Genomic DNA, 21,653 nt, shown 5'->3' with positions numbered 1-21,653 from the left:
ACCCTGCGTCTGTCCCATTTTGAGAGGCAGATCAAGGGATGCGATGTTTGTGTCACAACTGTGTTCACACCTACGCTGAAAATTGTATTGAGTTTCTCAGTGCTGTAATAAAACATCTGACATGGGCAACAGAAAGAGGTTATCTTGACATAATAGCCCACATCACACCAGCACCGGGATGAGGCAGCTAGCCACACTACAGTCACAGGATGGGGATGGAGTGAAGGATGGGGCTTTCCTCACTTCCTTTTTACCTTTGTATTTAGTCTACGACCCCAGGCCCTGGAATGCTGCTGCTCGCCTTCAGGGCGGGTCTTCCCTCCTTATTTGAACAGGCCTGAGGTGTGGTTCCCTGGTGTCTCTAAATCCGCCAAATTGCGGGTAAAGATTAACAATCACAGGAAGCCGGTCTACAGTGTGAACGGTAGGTTTGAGTGACGTCATGCAAACAACATGGAAAGCCCCGCTACAGCTTCCCCTGTGCTGGGAACCCCTCTAAGTGCTCTATGAATAGCAGTTCAATCAGTACACTAAGCCAACAAGGTAAGCAAACTACCCAGGTTTTACATCCTAGAAAAATGTCCTAGAGGAGTAAATTATAGCTTAAAGTTTGCTAATAGGAAGTGCCAGGCTGAGACTCAGACTCAGGGAGCCTGACTCTAGGGTCCACGCTCTTAATCCCCTCTGGTCACACTGCCCCTCATCAATGAGAGGATAGCATCCAGACATTGTTCTTGTCCCCAGACTAACTGTTCATTGCCTGCTTTCAAAATCAGGGCTGAGGATTTTTAACAATTCTTTTGTTGGCAGCTGGTGCAATGAACTTTGCTTTGTCAACAGCTGAAGCTAAAGATAGGAAGGAACTCTGTGGGTTCTTGCAGCTTCTCTGGCTTTCAGTGCCCTTCGTCTTAGATGACATATTAGGTCAGGGTTTGGCAGCAAATGGGGACTGGAGACACTGAGCAACCATTTCTCCTTGTGTCCCTTACAAATGGAGTTCCTCCGGTAAAAAATCTTCCTGTAGTTGTAGCCAAGAAGGCATGTTTCTAAAGCATCCTGCTGATAAATTTCTCTATCACAACTCTGGCTCTGGCTCCCAATCCTAGGTTTGTGATCTGACCCTCACTCCTGGGTGGGGCCGCCCCTCCAGCTGCTGCTCATAATTCACAGAACTTTCTAGCACTACTCCCTCCTTACTGCCATCTCTTACCAGCACTGACAGTTATTAACACTACAAGACCCCACATTCAAACTACTGTGGTATTAGACCTAACTAATACAGAAATAAATCCAGAGGCTGCCCAAACAGATGGGGAAACCTCGCAGGCGTGATCTGGGATGACAGCAGCATATGAGGCTGGAGAAGTAGCCCAGGTCACAAGGTTTCTTGGGTACAGATGACCCATTCTAACTCAGACCACATGGGAAGGAAAAATAGAGAGAGGTTCACATAGTGTTGGGGGTCAAGTTGGCAAGACATTATTTAATTCTGGGATATAAGGATAGGGAAGAAAGAGAAATGGCAAAATGTGAGAGCCAGGAATGGTGGTGTGGGCTTATAATCCCAGTATTCCTGACACAGGAGGGAAGCGATTTAAAAACCAGTTTAGGGTATGTAGCAACACTTTATCCAAAACAAGCAGGGATGTAGGGGATATTTAGAAGACATACCAGGGAATGGAAGCCATGGGTGCATGGCCTGTGGGGGAACTAGCAGTTGGCTATGATATATAGTCACTCCTCTGGGCCTCAGTGAGGGCCAGCTTCCTCTTCCTCTACAGCTCTCATGATAGATGCCCTGGATTCACCAAACCAGTGGAAAGAGGCATTCTGTACCATTTTCCAGGCCAGTCTTCCTCCTTTCCCCAGCACACCACAGACTCTGTCAACTTGCTTCCTGCAACAGTCAGTGGGTGCTCTGAACATCAAAGAAACTTGTTTCTTTAATTGAGAAGCCCCTCCACAGAAGGCTTGTGAAAAGGCGCTCATGTTGTGACTCTGTCAAGGGGCCCTCAGAGTGAGTGCTATATATTTTTTGGATTTTCAGATAACAGTAAAAAGATCCATGGAAGCCGGAGAAGCCTGGTTTATCTGATTATGGGAAAGCAGCCTAAACTTGACCGAACCTCCTCACTCAGCTCTGTACAAAGCTGTTGGGGGTTTTGTACATCTGTTTAAAGAGATCAGAGAGTTGCTCCCATTGCAGCCCCTGCCAGACCCTAAGTAGAATCCACTCAACTGCAAAGCTTAGCAGAACTTTTCACACATACACACAGAGTAGGTGATGTAAATGACGATGACTGGTGGAGTTCTGGCTTTCAATACACACACACACACACACACACACACACACACACACACACACACACACATACGTTTTCATCTAAAATTCCTGAAGGGCTGGAACCCAGGTGAAATAGAGCAGTTCACATAAAAATACAAGACTAGAATCAAGCGTGATGTCCAGCTCAGTTGTCAACTTGACTATATCTGGAATGAACCACAATCCAGAAATTGGGGGGGGGGGGTAACACCTGTGAAACAGATCTTGAGGCAGAAAGACAGCATGCTTTTGGTCTGGATCTTGAGGCTGGAAGACACAGGCCTTGGTTCCAGATCCTGAGGTGGGATGATACTTTTAATGTGGATAGACACATGCCTTCAATCCAAATCCTGAGGCATGCCTTTAATCTGCTGGAGGCCTAGATACAAACAACGGGAGAAGGAGGGGGTTGTTCCTTCTTCACCTGCTTGCCCTCACTTGGCCAGCACATCCATTCCTTCACTAGCATTGGAGCCTACGTCTTTAGGATTCCAGCTTACACAGATGACCAGCTGAGACACCCAGCTTTGTGGGACTGAGCAACTACTAGAATCTTGGACTTCCCATTCACAGCTGCTCATTGTTAGACTGCAGCCCGTAAGTCATTGCAACAAATTCCATATATATGCAATTTCTCATATATATAATATATAGTGTAACATAATAATTATAATGAATATATATAACATATATGTATATACATATATAAAATGTATATACATATATATATATGCACAACTACAACAAAGAAAAGAAACATGAAATAAAAGCAAAGAATTCTTTACTTAACAAAAATATCTTCAAGAAAAAAGTTGAGACAGTTCAGCAAATACTGAAAATGTCACTGTAAGATTTGTACTGAAAGAAGGCTATTCCAGGGAATTCTCAATATGCTGCTAAACACTGCTCTGCACTAAGATAAGGTCTAAGGTTAGTCCCAGGAGGAAAAAGAGACACAGAAACAAGCATAGGAATATAAAAACAGTAACTTTCAAAGGTGATAAAAAGCAATAAAAAGAACACGGTTAAATCTAAATGAATAATACCTGCTGTGCTCTCAAATACAGAGAACTGTGCCCTGGCGAGAACAGTCTCATAGGCAGAGTGAAGGGCAGCGTGGGCTTTGGTTGCCCAGGGAACAGTGCCATGCTCACATGCCAAACCTCAGTCAACCAGGGATACTGTTGACCTCAGATGACCACTAAAAGAAATGGCTCTCAGAGGGCTCTAAAATGATAATTACCAAAATAAACAAAACTGGGGTGGGGGATGACTGACTGATCTCAGGAAAGGCAAACCAATTGAAAACTAAAAGATGGTACATTTTAACCAGGCACTGTGGAATAAGACTGGAACCCCAGTATGCAGGAAACTGAGGCAGGAGGATTGCAAGTTTGAGGCCAGCCTGGGCAATGCTACGAGATCCTGTGTGATGATTAATCTTCATTGTCAGCTTGACCAGATTCACCCAGAAGGCACACCTCTGGGTGTGTCCATCAGGCCTTTTCTAGGAACGGTTAACCAAGGAGGGAAGCTTCACCCTGAACATGGGTGCCAGCAACACAGGATCCCAAGCAGGCAAAGGGAATGAATCTGGACAAGTGTCAGTATCCCCCTCTGCTTCCTGGGATGCTAAGACATGCAGAGTCCTAGTGACACACACCAGCTTCTGAGATGTCCCCACACACTCCCAGCCAGGAAGGACTGTACCTTTAAATTGTGAGCCAAAATAAGCCCCTCCCCTCCACCATCCAGCTGTATCTGATGAGCGTCCTCTCACAGTGATAAGAAGAATGACTGAGGCAGTGTCTCAAAATTACACATAAAATGAATAAGACCAAAAGGATGCTTACACCAAATACTTCAAACGTGATGTAGTAAATCATATTTTTTTCCTTTGAAAAATTCAGCTGTTATGCTCACAGCCTGCCTGTCTCCCAGGAGGTCTGTAGTAACCAGGGACACAGACAGGAGCCTAGCATGGTTGTCCTCTGAGAGGCCCTACCAGCAGCTGATTAAGACAGATGCAGATACTTACATCCAACCAGCCATTGGACTAAAGTCAGGGACCCCTATGGAGGAATTAGAGGAAGGATTGAAGGAGATGAAGGAGAGGGTGACCCCATAGGAAGGCCGGCAATCTCAACTAACTCAGACCCCCAAAGTGATCCCAGAGCCACCAACCAGGCAGCATACACGGGCTGATCGGGCTGAACGGAGGAGACCCTCAGCACATATATAGCAGAGGACTGCCTGGTCTGGCTTCAGTGAGAGAAGCTGTGCATAATACTTGAGACCCCAGGGAAAGGGGATGGGGGAACACCCTCTCTGAGGCAAGGGGGAGGGGGAATGAGGTGAACTGGGAGGGGGGACTGGGAAGGGGGGCAATGACTGGAATATAAATAAAATTAATTTTTTTAAAAAAGGAAATGCAAAAGATCTAGAAAGTCCAGTGCAATTTTTGAAAAATAAAGTTGGAAGACCCACACTTGCTGATTTCCAAACTTATCACAAGGTCACAGTAAGCAACGCAGCATGGTGCCAGCACACTGCTGAGGATGCAGAGGTAGAAAAGAACTGAGAGGTCATAAATAAACTTGTAGTCAAGGAAAAAAACAGTCAGCTATTACATATCCACAGTGGTGACACCTGAGATGTAAGAACGCAGGTACATTGAAACTGAAACTGTACTAAACAATTGCTAATCGAAACAAAGAGGAAATTTTTCAGTAAACCGTGAGTAGAAAACCTACACCATTTGAGAAAATATAACAACACTTTATGCCATAGTTAGAAACCAGAAAGTTCCCCAACAGGAAGCAAAATGAGGACGTTCCCTCCTCTTTAGCTTCATCCTGGGAACCCTCCTAGCTAACTAGGAAATGAGAAATTGTAAGAAAAGGAAATGAGAGGGACATAGATCAGGAAGACATAAATCCTTGTTTACAGATAGCCAGAATGGTGAAGCAGAAAACCCCAAATAACCAACAAAGAAACTCCTAGAATGAAGAAATCCCTGTGGCAAGCTTGTACCATGAGGCTGTAAGAGCCACAAACTTCGGCGAGAATATTTCCAAGTACTACACTGAGTAAAAGGACCGAGGCTCAAAGTAGATAAAGAACGACTAGGATTAAACAATATGAAAACAACCCTATTTTAAGATGAGCCAATGCTCTTCACAGACGTTCCACCAAAAGACACACAAGTAGTAAATAAGCCCATGAATATATGCCTCAACATTGTGTCAGTGGAAACATGGAAGTTAAAACAAGAAGCCAGAACACCACACCTGTCAGTATGGCCAAGACTTGGAAAGCCACAACACCCAATGCTGCCAGAGAAGCGGAACAAGAACTCTAAGCCACGGCTACCAGTAATGCAGGGTGGCTTAGAAAACCCACAACTCAGCTTAACCGCTTCTTACAAAACTAAGTATACTTTTAGTACAAAACCCAACAACCAGCCGGGCAGTGATGGCCCATGCTTTTAATCCTAGCACTCAGGAGGCAGGGACAAGCAAATCTCTGAGTTTGAGGCCAGCCTGATCTACAGAGAGCGCTCCAGGACAGCCAAGGATACAAAGAGAAACCTTGTCTCAAAAAAACAGATAGATAGATAGATAGATAGATAGATAGATAGATAGATAGATAGATAGATAGATAGATAAACAGACAGACAGATAGATAGATAGATAGATAGATAGATAGATAGATAGATAGATAGATAGATAGATAGATGAACAGACAGACAGACAGACAGACAGACAGACAGACAGACAGACAGATAGATAGATAGATACATAGATACATAGATACATAGATACATAGATACATAGATGAACAGACAGATGGATGAACAGACAGACAGATACAGACAGACACATAATTCTAGCAAACTATACTTCTTGGTAGGCAAAACGTAAAAAAGCTATGTGGATATTTCTAATAGCTTTTATTCATAATTATCAAAACTCATGAGCATCTAGGGTGTCCTTTAGTAAACAAGTGGGTGGATGAGCTGTGGCACAGCCAGACAACAGAAAAGAAATCAGCCTGGGTGTGGCCTATAATCCCAGCACTTGGGAGGCAGAGACAGGTGGATCTCTGTGAGTTTGAGGCCAGCCTAGTCTATATAATGAGGCCATCCAGAATTACATGAGCCAGCCATCTCTACTCCCCTGCCACTATTTTAAAATAATAGTTTAAACTTTTGACATATAATCCACATACTGTAAGACTCACCATTTTGAAATGGCCCATTGTGTGAGCATAAAGCGGCCACTCCCCATTCTCCCTCTCAGCCTCTGACAACCACGAGTGCACTTTCTGTCTTTGGATTTCCCCATGCTGGATGTCTCCGTCTGGAATAATGCAGTGAACAGTATTTTTGTTGTGTAGCAAATTTGCAAGGTTTAGCCATGTTGCATGCTCTGTCTGGAATAATGCAGTGAACAGTATTTTTGTTGTGTAGCAAATTTGCAAGGTTTAGCCATGTTGTAATATGCATCACCTTTGTTCCTTTGATGGCACAGTAGTATTCCACGTATGCCTAATGTCACATTTTGTCTCTTTGCCTCCTGGGTTGCTTTACTCTAGCTAATAAGAGTAGTGCTGTTGTAAATAGTCTTATACACTTTTTTTTTTATAGATTGGTATTTCCTAATAGCCTATGTCTTAGACAGGGTTTCTTTTTTTTAATTAGGTATTTTCTTCATTTACATTTCAAATGCTATCCCAAAAGTCCCCCATACCCTCCCCCACCCACTCCCCTACCCACCCACTCCCACTTCTTGGCCCTGGCGTTCCCCTGTACTGAGGCAGATAAAGTTTGCAAGACCAAGGGGCCTCTCTTCCCAGTGATGGCCGACTAGGCCATCTGCTACATATGCAACTAGAGACACGAGCTCCAGGGGTATTGGTTAGTTCATATTATTGTTCCATCTATAGTGTGCAGACCCCTTTAGCTCCTTGGGTACTTTCTCTAGCTCCACCATTGGGGGCCCTGTGTTCCACCCAATAGCTGACTGTGAGCATCCATTTCTGTATTTGCCAGGTACCATGATAGCCTCACAAAAGACAGCTATATCAGGGTCCTTTCAGCAAAATCTTGCAGGCGTATGCAATGGTGTCAGCGTTTGGAGGCTGATTATGGGATGGATCCCTGGGTGTGGCAGTCTCTAGATGGTCCATCCTTTTGTTAGACAAGGTTTCTATTCCTGCACAAACATCATGACCAAAAAGCAAATTGGGGAGGAAAGGGTTTATTCAGCTTACACTTCCATACTGTTCATCACCAAGAAAGTCAGGACTGGAACACAAGCAGGTCAGGAAGCAGGAGCTGATGCAGAGGCCATGGAGGGATGTTCTTTACTGGCTTGCTTCCCCTGGCTTGCTCAGCCTGCTCTCTTATAGAATCCAAGACTACCAGCCCAGAGATGGTCCGACCCACAAGGGGCCTTTCCCCCTTGATCACTAATTGAGAAAATGCCTTACAGTTGGATCTCATGGAGGCATTTCCTCAACTGAAGCTCCTTTCTCTGTGATAACTCCAGCTGTGTCAAGTTGACACAAAACTAGCCAGTTCAGCCTATATTTGATATTTATTTCTATCAAGTTTTGCATTTTTCAAAGGCTTGATTTTTATTTACCTGTGTGTGTTTGTATATATGCCACATGTGTGCAGGGACCTGAAGTGGTCAGAAGAGGGTGCTGGATTCCTTGGGGTTAGAGTAAGAAGCAGTTAGGAGTCTTGCCAGTCACCTGCTATGGGTGCAGGAACCCTACTGGAGTGCTCTGGAAGCCAAGGGACGCTCTCAGGTTTCTCTGTCTTGCTGCTTATATAAATTTAACATTGTTGCAACTTCCCCACAAGTTGCTCCCTTTTTCCCTGTGAAATAGGACCCTTTATTTCTCCAAAGCTTTTGCCTTTATTTTGGCAGATGACATTTCCATAGCCGTTTTAGGTTCAAGGCTAACGGAGGGGACATGGGTGATTTCCTTAGCACCCTGTGCTTCCGCTGAGCAGAGTTTGAATCCCCAGCATCCAAGATGTCTTTTCTTTCTTTTTTCTTTTTGTTTGTTTTTCACGTGTATGGGTGTTTTGTCTGTATGTATTTCTGTGCCCCGCTTGCATGCCTGGTGCCCATGGAGGCCAGACAAGGCTTTCAGATGCTCTGTCTGGAACTGGGGTTACAGATAGTTGTTAGACCGGCACCCATGTTTAAAAAGCTAGGCATAGCACAATAGGGGGAACAGGATTATTGGGGCTTGCTGGATGCCTGTCAAGCTCTAAGCGCTGTGAGAGACCCAGTCTCAAGGGAATGACAAAGCAGGATACTTGATGTCCCCCTCTGACTTTGACACTCATGTGCACAGGCACATGCACCCCATCACTCACACACACACAATGTTGTCAGCAGTCAAGAGAGGTGGGATTGCAGCCCGGGTGGAAGGGTGCTTGCCTAGCGTGCAGATGACCCAGACAGAGTTCCACCCCAGCACTGCTCATCCAGATAACCTTGGCATTTGGAAGGTTGTGGCATGATTAGGAATTCAAGGTCATCCTGAGCTACACAGAGAGTGTGAGACCACCTCTCTGCTAAATGAGACCCTAACCTTTATATGTGTGTGTGTGTATACACATATATACATACACACACCACACACACAAAATAAATGCAAAATCTACAAGTCATGGCCAGAGTTTTCCGCCACTGGCAGAACAAACTAACCAAAAATCATTAATGACAGATTAAAACAACCTGTGAAAAACGTGCGTTTGTGTTCCTGTAGAAAAACCATCTGCCAGCTCCTGAGAGGAAGAGAAGCATCACTGAGGGCCAGGATGTGGCTCAGAGACAGAACATGCTCAGTGCTCTTCCATACAAGAGGCCTGACGTTGAGGCCCAACACCACAGAGATGAAATAAATCCTCTCAGGGGCTGACTCCCCAGAGGGACACACCAGGAGACAAACAGGCCTGGGACAATGCCTCCATCAGTCCCCTCATTACACAACTCTGTCCTGACTGAGGAGGAACTGAGAGGTGCAGAGAAGGCTAGCATCTGACCCAAGGTCACCAGCTTGCTCCCAGCCTCCCTTCACCACAACATGGTCCCTTACTAAGCTTGAGATTTGACAACTCTTTATTTGTATACACACCCCTGAGGTGCTGGAACAATTGAACATGAGACAAGAGTCAAACACATATGAGCACCTACTGTATACCAGACGGCAAGAATTTAGAAGAGAAACGGCAGCAGGTTATCGAGTTCCTGCTCCAGCTCGTGACTTGGTGTTGCAAGCACTGGAGGTTGTTTCCATTCAGTCTGAAACATCTTCCAGGCACGAGTTCTCCTCCCTGGTGACTGGTGGGACAGAGACAAGATGGCAGGCAGGACTTGGCCTTGAACGCTCCTATCTGCATGGCAGCAGTGTGTCCATGGCTCCTGCCTCTGATGGGTATCGAAACTTAAGACCTAGGAGCGAGCACTGGGCTGTAGAGATGGTAAGAGCATGAACCTAAGTTTAATTCCCAGAACTCACGTGCAGAGAGATATGATTAAAAATAATATTTTTTAACATAAATGCTGGATGGATCAGCCTCCTGGCAACCTTGTGAAGCAGGTGAGACATGTGGATTTTACAAAGGGAGGAAACTGAGGCACACACAAAGAAACGTCCACTGTGGGCTCACCCCATAAGTCCCATCCAGTAGGCAGGGAGAATGTCGAAGGACCACACCACGCCTCCACGAGCAAGCTGCTCCATCACTCACCAAACAGTTTTATTTCCCATCCCTACGCTCAAGAGTCCTGTGACCCAAGGACAAGCACAGGCTTCCCTGGATCAACTTCACAGTGACATTTCCCGTGGCTCAAAAGACAGTGAACGATCCCACTGAGGAAGGCTTCCCTGGCACACGGCTGGGGGACGCTTCCATTCTGGACACAGAACACAAGAGGTAGGACTTGTCTCCCCCAGAAAAATCTCCTGAGTTGCGCGGTTCCGGTCCACTGCATCACCCTATAAAGGAGTCAGTGGACACACTGAGAATCAATTTGTGCACTCAGCCATGGTCACTTACAGCCCCGGCCAGAGATGGCAGGTGGGCAGCAAGAATCCAGGTTACCAGCTCAGGCCGGTGCTCCCTCTGAAGGCTCCCACCAGGGACACCTCAGCTTGGGGTCCAGGGAGCACTTTGTGCACAGAAGTTAAGAATAACAAACAGCACAAGCAGCTGGAAATTACCAAAACCATCCAGCCCGTCGAGATGGGCAATCGGAGGGTGCACATACAAGTAAAGTGATGCAGCTCAAGGCCAGATCTCAGGTCCATGGTGACCTGGGTCTTATCACTCAACCATGTTTGCCAGAAGCATTTGCCAAAACCAGTGGAGCGGGTAAGGCAACCAATCCATGGGACTTTTCAGACCTTTTTCTTTTTTCTTAGCAAGTCCAGGTCATTCACAAAAGGAAGATGGGTACAATGTTGGGCCTTGAGGAGTTTACAGTCTTGACAGAAAAAGAGGTATGTACAGGAGAAACGTGGAATAACATAAAATATCCATAAGGGGATTTCAATGAGACAAAGAACAGCAGGAAGGATATGGAGAGCGGGGTTTTGAGGAGGAATAAGAGTCCAACAGGAATGAATACATATGCCAGTTCAAGGAAGAGTTCCAACTTATAATGATGATTTGTCGGGGACAAAAACCACAAAGGTTGGTTTTTGAGTAAGACCTTCACACCAGACCAGGGCTTTGGGCATAGGGCTGTGGACAGTCTTCAAACTTTGGGAAAGTCTCTGAGTTCTTCACACAAGCTCAGAGTGTCTGATCACATGTCATTCCAGAACAATGTTAGTGTCTGAAAACACCGCTGCTGCTCAGCAGGACAGAATCACATCTCAAGAAAGCGTGTTGCCACACAAAGACAGTCTGAGGCCAACAGGGTCTTCTTTTCCAGCGCCGTGTTGACGGGCATCGGCTTTTTGACTCCTCCTCTCCCCTGTCCTCCAACCCTGGTCCTCTATAACCTGAGTGCTAAGAGACAACAATCCCAGACAGTACTGTAGCTCACAAGCTAGCTCACCCTGCTGAGAATCTTCCCTCCCACTGGAAGCAGGTAGGACTGTGACATCGGCAGCCTGAGGCAATGCTGAGGGAGCAGCATCCTCTAAGAGCCTCAGTCTCACCTTCTGACTCCAAAAGTCAGGGACTTGCCCTGTGGAGCCTGCTGTAGTTCTCTAGGGATTTTCAGGCAACAGAAAGGACCCTCCACGCAGGCCACAAGCCCAAGTAACTCCAGCTCATCCACCAGATTCAGCAAGGCCAGGCGAGCATGTGATGCCAAGAAGGCATCTGGTGTGCGCTTGGTGACCCCAAGGCCTACATGACTGAGACTCGCTAAAGTGTTCCCAAATGCTGGCCTCATCTGAGCTCGCTGTTTCCCATGCTGGGCTCCTGACTCCTCCCCCACTTCTCAGTCTTGGAGGAAGAGGAACATCTCCATCCCTAGGTCACCTAGCCAGGAACGGGCAACATCCTGTGCCCAGAACGTGTACTTCTATGAGCTGGCAGGGGCATGGGATCCTTGCAGAGTCCATGTGTCGCGTTCCCATTGACTGAGGGAGCCGAGAGGTCACCAGGAGCCGGGTGTAGTAGCCACCAAACACTGCCAGTAGCTGCCGGGCCATCTCCTGCAAGGGGGAGAGGGTGGGATGGGGGGGCGGGGGGGGGAGAGCAGCATGAGCCCTGCAGGCAGACCTGAGGGTAACAGAGCTTAGACACATGAGAAGCCCAAGCCATCATCCTACCCTAGGCCCAGGAAGTAGGCTCAATAGAAATAACAAGCCTGGGGTTCTTAGAAGATGCAGCCTGAAACTCATTGGCTAGGAGCTGTTGTAGCCTGGGTGCCATCATCCCCAAGGGGCCTCACTAACAAGGCACACAAGGACTAAGGGTTCTGCTCAGAAGCAAAGCATGCACTTAGCATGCCCGGTGCCCTCAGTTCCATCCCAAACACCGGGAATGTTAGTATGCCCCCAGATGATCTGCAAGTGTGGGGTACTGGAGAAGTACCATTCCCACACCACCTGCACCCTCTTGGTACTTTCTGAAGGCCGTGAGTCTGTAAGGTCCATGAGGTCAGACTGACTCCCTTAGAGAAAATCACAAATTGGGGCCAGATGGGGAAAAGTGTCCCATGATGGGAGACCTTCAGTTCATACGTGGTGCCTGATATCTCTCTACCAGACATATTGAACCTGATATGTCTCTACCAGATATAAGTCTGCTTATGAAAACTGGTTTACCACAAATAAATAAATATATAAATAAATACTGCACATGAAGGAAGTGTGGTCCCAGGTTCTGGCGAAGGCAGAGGGAAGTCGGTGTGAAATGAGTGTGGGTCCAGTAGAGGAAGCATGCGGAAGACAGATGGTGATTGAAAGTCACACAACACACGACAGAGATGGCAAACCTCACGCATACGCCTTACAGAAACGGAGAATCAAAGCATCAAGAAAAAACTTGAAATTGGAGGTCATGCTTTCTCTTAACACACGTGGTTTCACTCACTGGCCGGCCAATGGGAATGCAGGGAAGAGGCTTAAATCCCTCACTGTGTCCGCCTAAATGCAATAAGACCCAGTGGGTTCCTTCCAGCGAGACTCAGTGTGAGGAGCAGGTAATTAAAAACAGGTGCTGAGCTCAAGGGCACAAAGGAATCCCAGCTCCTCCACCCCCCAGCTCACTGGGCAAGTCCCTGTCTGGCTAAGGGGCTGGATACACTGGTAACATGTACTGTGGAGAGGTGGGGGGAGGCTGCAGGAGCAAAAAAAGCACTTAGTCCCCTTCAGTAAACATCACTGGATCCATCAGCAATACTATGTACCAGAAGCCAGGCTCACTCCTACAATCTCAGCATTTGGAGGCTAAGACAGATGGGTGGCTACCAGTTCAAAGCCAGCCTGGACTTCAGACTGAGCTTAAGGCCTGCTTGGGCTACACAGTGAGACCCGGCCTCAAAACAACACAGAAACAAAAATATAAAAAGTTCCAGCCGGGCAGTGGTGGCGCACGTCTTTAATCCCAGCACTTGGAAGACAGAGGCAGGCGGATTTCTTGAGTTCAAGGCCAGCTTGGTCTACAGAGTGAGTCCCAGGACAGCCAGGGCTACACAGAGAAACCCTGTCTCGAAAAAAATGAAAACAAACAAACAAACAAACAAACAAACTTGGTCCTGAACAAGAAGCAGTTAATTCCAAATGGCTCCCAAGGACTGGCTTTTTCTTAAGTTGTCTTTTATGTTAGGCTAGAGGACATTGAAGATGCAAATAATGTACCTTTCACTAACCCAGCCTGGCTGCATCAGTTTAGTCCCAGATCAATAACCAGCCCAGCTGGTGCGCTGAGACTACACAGGAGGCTTCTACACTCAACTCCCCTACCTTCTCCTTTGTGCTGGAGCCTGGGCAAGTCTCACTCTCCCCATCCCAGAAGAAAAGGTGAAGCAGACCTCAGGGACATGCTCAAGAATGCTTTGCAAGATAAAAATCCTTAAAAATGTGAGCGGCTGTTCTGACTTTACGTCTGTCACAGACTGGGCTCTTCCAGACACAGATGACCCAGCTGCCCACACTGAGGTTGGAGTAGAGGTTATATTTTCTCTAGCTAACTGATAAGCTACTTTCAAAACATGCATGCATGTGCACACACACACTTGATGAGAAATTGTGTTTCTATGGGTTTGGGCAAATTGTAAAGAATAATGTGAAAAGCCCATATTTAACGGGTTATTGCCAGACACGTAGTTGCCTGAATAAAGCATGTGGCTTTATCAGTCTTTTCTGCTCTGAAAAGAAAACGTGAGGAGACTGATACTGCCATTATTTTTTCTCTTAAATACTCCTACTGTGAAGCCCCCGACTCCCAGCCCCAGAATGGAAGGAAAATGCAAGTGATCCTCAAAGCTCCAAATGTCACGTGAGGGCACTCCTACTGAATGGGTCTGTCCTCATAGTTTACAGGTCTGCCAGCAAGAAGCCAGACCCCACACGCAACCCAAGAGCAGATCCTGGCAGGGGCTGTGGGGCTGGTGAAGCCAGAACTGAAAGTATTCACATAGATCCAAATGGTGACTAGGATTTAAGTAGGCGGGTCTGTGGATGACGGATGGGTGATGATAGAGATGGATGGATGGATGGATGGATGGATGGGCGCTGATGAATAGATGGATGGATGGCTGCATGCATTCATGCATGCATGAACAATGTTGGATAGTCAGATGAGAACATGAACATGTAATTGGTAATTGATCAACAGGATCTTTTTTATTTTGAGACAGGGTCTCCCTGTGTAGTCCAGACTAGCCTTAGACCTGCAATTCTCCTACTTCCAGCTCATGTGTGTTGGCATTACAGACAATGTCCAGCAACAGACATTTAAAAGTTCAGTATTCATCCAAACTGATGGTATATTACAGCTCATCAACATGCAACGATCCTTACAGTGTAGCTATCAAAAAGAACAGGCAAGGTACTAAAAATGTAACCAGAAGTCCCAGTAGATACAAAAGTAATTCCCTTAACTGTGTCTTAAAGTGCTGGTGTAAAGACGAAGCCTGCCCTCCTGGCAGCTGGAAGGTTTATGGTTTTACCCTCTGGGCTACTTGGAAAACTCTGTCTCAAAAAAGAAAGTGTCAGAATTAAAAAAAAAAAAAATAGAAAGTGTTGGAGTGAACAATGGCAACAGAAGGAAGAGGAGGAAGAAGAGGAGGAGGAGAAAAAGAAAGAGGAGATAAAGAAGGAGGAGGAAGAGGAGAAGGAAGAAGATGAGGAGAGGGAGAAGAGAAGGAGAAGAAAGATAACCTTGAGCTACAAGATTTGAAAGGTCTCTAGTAACTCAGAGAAGCTATAACCCCAGAGCCTAAAACCTGAGGCATCCCTGGACCACGACCCCACGGGGGCCCACGGGGGAAGACCTCACTGACCGCCGCAGCGCCATTACCTCCGGCTCAGCCTCTGGAACAAGCTGATAGAGTTCAGTCTGTGTGAGTGGCCTCTCCTGAGGACCAGGAGTGCTGGGCAGGAGGGGAGCATCCTCCAAATCCTCGGGCCCTTCCACCACAGGGCTCACTCCAGTCTCCATGACAACGCACAGCTGGCTCAATCTGCTTCTCAGCAAGGACTAGAAAGGAAACAAAGGGGGCACAGCTGTGTTCTAAGTCTGGCAGGCTTTGACCAGCCAGAGAGCTAGACACTGACCTCAGTGAGCACACCAGTGAGATCACACTCTTCTCCCACAGGAGCAGGGTCCCCGGCAACTGCTGAAGGTCAGGGGGCAAACCCTGCCTGCAGCCACGGGCTCTGGCCTGCCAGGAGCACGGTGCTACCATAATCCTGACCTCAGGAGGTTGAGATCCCAGGGAATGGCTGGCCCTGGGAAAGGAGCTGGCGGCTGTCTTACCTCTTGGCTCCTCTTCATCTCTTGAACATGGTCGGACAAAAACTGCACACAGTTCTCCAGATCGAAGTAGACAAACCAGAGCTGTGGGGGGAAGCAGCAGAGGCCTGACCTTGAGCTTCCGACCCCAAGTCTGTCCCCAAGCTCCCCCCGTCCTCATCCACCTCTCAATAAGCACATGACACGCCTGCTGTCCGGAAGGAACGGTGTTACTACGGCTCCTATGTATGTCTGGGAGGGGGAAAAACTGATGGTGCCGGAAACCAAACCCGGGACAGAACGCCAGGTGTGTACACGACCACTGAGCCACGTGGTCAACCCAGAAAAATGGCTTTGCAAGCAAATTCAGAGTATGTCCAACCATGGACAAAAATGGCTGGGCCCCACCTCCCACAGAGCATCCCAGACAGACTCCAAACCCCCTTGGCCATCACGTGACTATTGGGGCAGAGGAATAGCACCTTCACCCTCAATAGTATAAGTACCATCCCGTCCTAAACCCAAATATCCAAAGGAGAAAAGCCCTCACAAAGGAAATCTCTACCAACCAGTGCTAGGTTTAAGGTTGTCAGTCCAAGTGTTCTCAGTGGAAGGACTCAGGTAAGAAAGGCACCCTGATCCATACCCCCAACCTCTCCCTCCACCTCAGCCCCAGCAGCCCCCAAGACAGCAGCCACCAAAACCTTCCATGACCATTGAGGCGCCTTGAGGATGCCACACACATGAGAATCAAGGTCTGCAGAAAAGTCGAATTCTGAGTCTAACAACTGCAATCACCACCTTGCTCCCCCGCTCAGGGCGACTGACCCCGAAACAGTCTCTTCCACCAGGTGACCTCCTCAAGGATCTGTTCACATGACTTTTTAAGTCTTTTATTATTAATAAAAAAAAAATCTCACATGCACAGGAGATGGGAACTCTCTGCCACCCTGCTTTAGCAACTTGCTCCATGCCCACCCCTGCTGACTGCTCCTCTTTCCTTGCCCTGCACATCACCCAGCACCCCTGGGGATTCTGAAAGACCTCCAGGCATTGCAGCATCTCACTCCAAGACGTCATTGTGAAGATGAAAAGAAACCACTGTCTGAAAAGCCATGTCCCTCCATTAGTCATCAAACAACCACAAATTCAACTACATCCCAGGGTCCCTCCTATGTGCTGAAAGAGGACACTAGGAAGGAGCCGTAGGCTCAAGAGATACAAATGTTCTATTTGAACTGCCTGGAACCCTGTGCCAGTATCTCAGGAAAGATAACTTTACAAGCCACACTAGCTATCCCAGGTGCGATCAGCTCCGCAGAGCAAAGACCTGTGTGCCATCCTCTGCCCCAGCTCTACCTGGAGAACAGTGTCTGGCATGTGGGTGCTCTCAGCAAATGTCTGCCAGATGGGCATCCCTGGGTCTCCCCTGAAGGAAAGGGTTGTGACCAATGAGGCATACACATGCCAAAGAGACATAGCCTAAGCTACAACCCAGCTCTGCTTCCTGGCTATGTAGACTGTTTTCCTTCCCTAAGCCTTGCTATCTCCAGTTGTAGGCTAAGAATAATATGTACCCATGCCACGCAAGAAGCGAGGTGAGATCTCACAGGGACTATAGATAAGACACTCAACTGCACTGAGCACTGAGTACTTAGCACTGAAGCACTGAGCAGAGGCAGCCAGGATCAAATCCAGCCTCAGCCAGGTCCCATGAATGATGTCCTACTTTAAGATCCCCCGAATGCTTTAGGGAGTGAGAAAACTACTGAGCCAGACACATGAGGCCTTAGCATCACACCAACCTCTCCAGGATCATCTCTCCTCCCACGTCATTCGGTGTGCAGCCCTGGGACACCATAAGCTCTCACTGCCCCTTTAAAGCCACTGTGTGCCTGCCATCCTATGGGTGGTGCAAGCTCGATTGCACGGGAACTTTGATTCCTACAGTGCCCAACCTCAGGATACAGCGCAGAGGAGGAATCCTCAGGGAGAGGCTGAACAGAGAAGAGAGGGAGACACTCTCAGCAGTGCAGCAGACACTGGACCCCACAGGCCAGGCCAGGAGAACACAAGGCCACCTGCAAGCAGGCCAGCAGGAGAGGTCACACTCTGAGACACGGTACCTGGATCACACTCTGGCATCCCTCCACTGTGTCTGTCACCCCCAGCAGCACACGGTGTCGCAGAAGGGCTCCATTGGCGGCCACCAGCCTCAGGTCTGTGTTAGTGTTGGCCTAAAAGACAAGTGCCAGGTCCAAGGCTGACCTCCAAGACGCCAAGGAGTTCCTCAGCCATAAACATCACAGCTGCCCCTCTCCCAGAGGCCGCAAGTCAACCTTCAAGCTCAAGACAACTCTCTTTTCCCCTATGGTAAATTCAGTGTGAGAGCACTTAAGCCCAAGCTCAGCTCTGCTGCCTCCTGGCTGTAGTGCCTGTGCCTCTCCATTGAGTCTTGCAATCTTAGGTTGCAGATTAGGGGGGGTGTGGGAAGCCGCCCCCACATTCGCCGTTACAAGATGGCGCTGACAGCTGTGTTCTAAGTGGTAAACAAATAATCTGCGCATGTGCCAAGGGTAATTCTCCACCCCATGTGCTCTGCCTTCCCCGTGACTGCAACTCGGCCATGGGCTGCAGCCAATCAGGGAGTGATACGTCCTAGGCGAAGGATAACTCTCCTTAAGAGGGACGGGGTTTCGCTTTCGCTTTGGGTTTGGGGCTTGCACGCTTGCTCCTGAAGATGTAAGCAATAAAGTTTTGCCGCAGAAGATTCTGGTTTGTTGCGTCTTTCCTGGCCGGTCGCGTGAACGCGTGTAAGAGTTGGTGACGAAAACCCGGGAAGAAAGAACCGGGGACGAAAAAAACCCGGGACAAGAAAACTCGGGACGGGAGTTAACCATCACCGGCGCAAGGAAGATTCCTCATTCCGGAACCAGAACTGCGGGTCACGGTAATGAAGTGTTCCCGTAAAACAGACTGTTGAGAAGGATCCAGCGTGGATTCAGAACTCTTCAGCTGGGGAATGGTGGTAATGAAGTGTTCCCGTAAAACAGACTGTTGAGAAGGATTCAACTGCATGAATTCAGAACTCTTCAGCTGGGGAACAGGGTACCCGTAAGTATAGCTTTACAAGGTAAGTCTGGCCTTGAACTTTCTAAGGAAATTCAAGACAGTCTATCAGAAGTAAAGTGGGAAATAGCTTTACAAGGTATGTTTGGCCTTGAACTTTTTCTAGTGTTAGGAGCCTTTTTGTTCCTTTTCACATGTTATCAAGTGGTTAAGGCAGGGCTGAAAATTCTGGATGAAATTCAGGGCAATCTATCAGAAGTAAAGCGGGGAGAGAGAGTAGGAGCAAAGAGGAAATATGGTACACAAACTAAGTATACAGGCCTTTCCAAGGGTCTTGAACCCGAGGAAAAGTTTAGGTCAGGTAAGAATACCTGGGGAGAGATTAGAAGGAAGGAAAAGAAAAAAGAAAAGAAAAAAGATCAATTAGCGGAGGTCTCTAGGAGAAGGAACCTATACTCATCACTAGATGAGCTCAAGGAGCCAGTTCTTAGTAGTTCTGAATCAGATGAAAAGGCTATTAGGGCCTGGAAGGCGCTCTCCCAAGCAGGTGAAGCCACTGGACAACTAACAAAGATCGTCCAGGGACCTCAGGAGTCCTTCTCAGATTTTGTGGCCAGAGAGACAGAGGCAGGCTCTTGCAGCCTACAAGGTCTTATTGTCCACCCTGGAGTTGTAGATCAGGATTATAAAGGGGAACTTCAGGTTCTCTGTTCTTGTCCTCAACTTGTCTTTTCTATATCACAAAGGGACAGAATAGCTCAACTAATAATTTTGCCAAGCCTACATGGCTGTTTTCCTTCCTCTGGTATTCCTTGAGCTGCCAGAGGGATTGGTTCTACTGAAAGTGATTCTGATTACTTAATAATGCCTTTAGATTGTTGTCAAATTTTATCTACTCATGCCAGGCCATTACAGGTCTGGCAAATGGATGTCACGCATATTTCCTCCTTTGGGAGAAATCAATATTTACATGTTTCTATTGACACCTGCTCTGGTGTAATGTTTGCCACACCTTTAACAGGAGAAAAAGCCTCACATGTGATTCAACATTGCCTTGAGGCATGGAGTGCTTGGGGGAAACCCAAACTCCTTAAGACTGATAATGGACCAGCTTATACATCTCAAAAATTCCAGCAGTTCTGCCGTCAGATGGACGTGACTCACCTGACTGGACTTCCATACAACCCTCAAGGACAGGGTATTGTTGAGCGTGCGCCTCGCACCCTCAAATCCTATCTATTAAAACAGAAGAGGGGAATCGAGGAGGCTCTACCCCGAGTACCAAGAGTGTCTGTGTCTATGGCACTCTTTACACTCAATTTTTTAAATATTGATGCTCATGGCCATACTGCGGCTGAACGTCATTGTTCAGAGCCAGATAGGCCCAATGAGATGGTTAAATGGAAAAATGTCCTTGATAATAAATGGTATGGCCCGGATCCTATTTTGATAAGATCCAGGGGAGCTATTTGTGTTTTCCCACAGAATGAAGACAACCCACTTTGGATACCAGAAAGACTCACCCGAAAAATCCAGACTGACCAAGGGAATACTGATGTCCCTCGTCTTGGTAATGTCCAGGGCGTCAATAATAAAGAGAGAGCAGCGTTGGGGGATAATGTCGACATTTCCACTCCCAATGCCGGTGATGTATAATGCTCAAGTATTCCCCTGCTTTTTTACCACTAACTAGGAACTGGGTTTGGCCTTGATTCAGACAGCCTTGGCTCTGTCTGGACAGGTCCAGACGACTGACACCATTAACACTTTGTCAGCCTCAGTGACTACAGTCATAGATAAACAGGCCTCAGCTAATGTCAAGATACAGGGTGGTCTCATGCTGGTTAATCAACTCATAGATCTTGTCCAGGTACAACTAGATGTATTATGGCAAATAGCTCAGCTGGGATGTGAACAAAAGTTTCCGGGATTGTGTGTTACTTCCATTCAGTATGAGAAATTTACTAGGGCAGCTAATTTGTCAAAAAGTCTTTCTCAGTATATGTTACAGAATTGGACGGCTGAATTTGAACAGATCCTTCGGGAATTGAGACTTCAGGTCAACTCCACGCGCTTGGACCTGTCCCTGACCAAAGGATTACCCAATTGGATCTCCTCAGCATTTTCCTTCTTTAAAGAATGGGTGGGATTGATATTATTTGGAGATACACTTTGCTGTGGATTAGTGTTGCTTCTTTGGTTGGTCTGTAAGCTTAAGGCCCAAACTAGGAGAGACAAGGTGGTTATTGCCCAGGCGCTTGCAGCTCTAGAACATGGTGCTTCCCCTGATATATGGTTATCTATGCTTAAGCAATAGGTCGCTGGCCACTCAGCTCTTGCACACCACGAGGCTAGTCTCATTGCACGGGACAGAGTGAGTGTGCTTCAGCAGCCCGAGAGAGTTGCACGGCTAAGCACTGCAGTAGAAGGGCTCTGCGGCATATATGAGCCTATTCTAGGGAGACATGTCATTTTTCAAGAAGGTTGAGTGTTCAAGTGTCCTTCCTCCAGGAAAAACAACACGGGACCAGACCAGGACCCCTCTAGGTGATGAGCCTAGTAGGAGGTTATGTGTACGGCTCCTTTACCTGCACACTGGGGATTTGACCTCTATCTCCACTCTCATTAATATGGGTGGCCTATTGCTTTTATTAATAGAAAAGGGGGAACTGTGGGAAGCCGCCCCCACATTCGCCGTTACAAGATGGCGCTGACAGCTGTGTTCTAAGTGGTAAACAAATAATCTGCGCATGTGCCAAGGGTAATTCTCCACCCCATGTGCTCTGCCTTCCCCGTGACTACAACTCGGCCATG

At 47.4% G+C, this 21,653-nt stretch overlaps 1 protein-coding gene across 10 annotated transcripts in view; it reads right to left on the bottom strand.

Moving 5' to 3' along the window:
* Positions 1–9,450: 9,450 nt before the first annotated feature.
* The window catches only part of Tmem268 (transmembrane protein 268), a 31,763-nt gene continuing 19,560 nt past the window's right edge, over positions 9,451–21,653 (bottom strand). For all 10 annotated transcript variants that reach the window (XM_006537868.4, XM_006537867.3, NM_001356355.1 and 7 more), the window contains 4 exons: positions 17,897–18,007; positions 15,795–15,875; positions 15,336–15,515; positions 9,451–12,022 (listed from right to left, as the gene is read on the bottom strand). In XM_006537868.4, the coding sequence (XP_006537931.1) occupies positions 11,843–12,022; positions 15,336–15,515; positions 15,795–15,875; positions 17,897–18,007 (552 nt within the window). In that variant the 3' untranslated portion in view covers positions 9,451–11,842. The remainder of the gene's footprint in view (positions 12,023–15,335; positions 15,516–15,794; positions 15,876–17,896; positions 18,008–21,653) is intronic.

Source organism: Mus musculus, chromosome 4 (assembly GCF_000001635.26).
Source record: "Mus musculus strain C57BL/6J chromosome 4, GRCm38.p6 C57BL/6J".
NCBI classification, from domain to species: Eukaryota; Metazoa; Chordata; class Mammalia; order Rodentia; family Muridae; genus Mus; species Mus musculus.
Note: the sequence above shows the minus strand (reverse complement) of the source record. Positions and strands in the feature narration are given on the sequence as shown.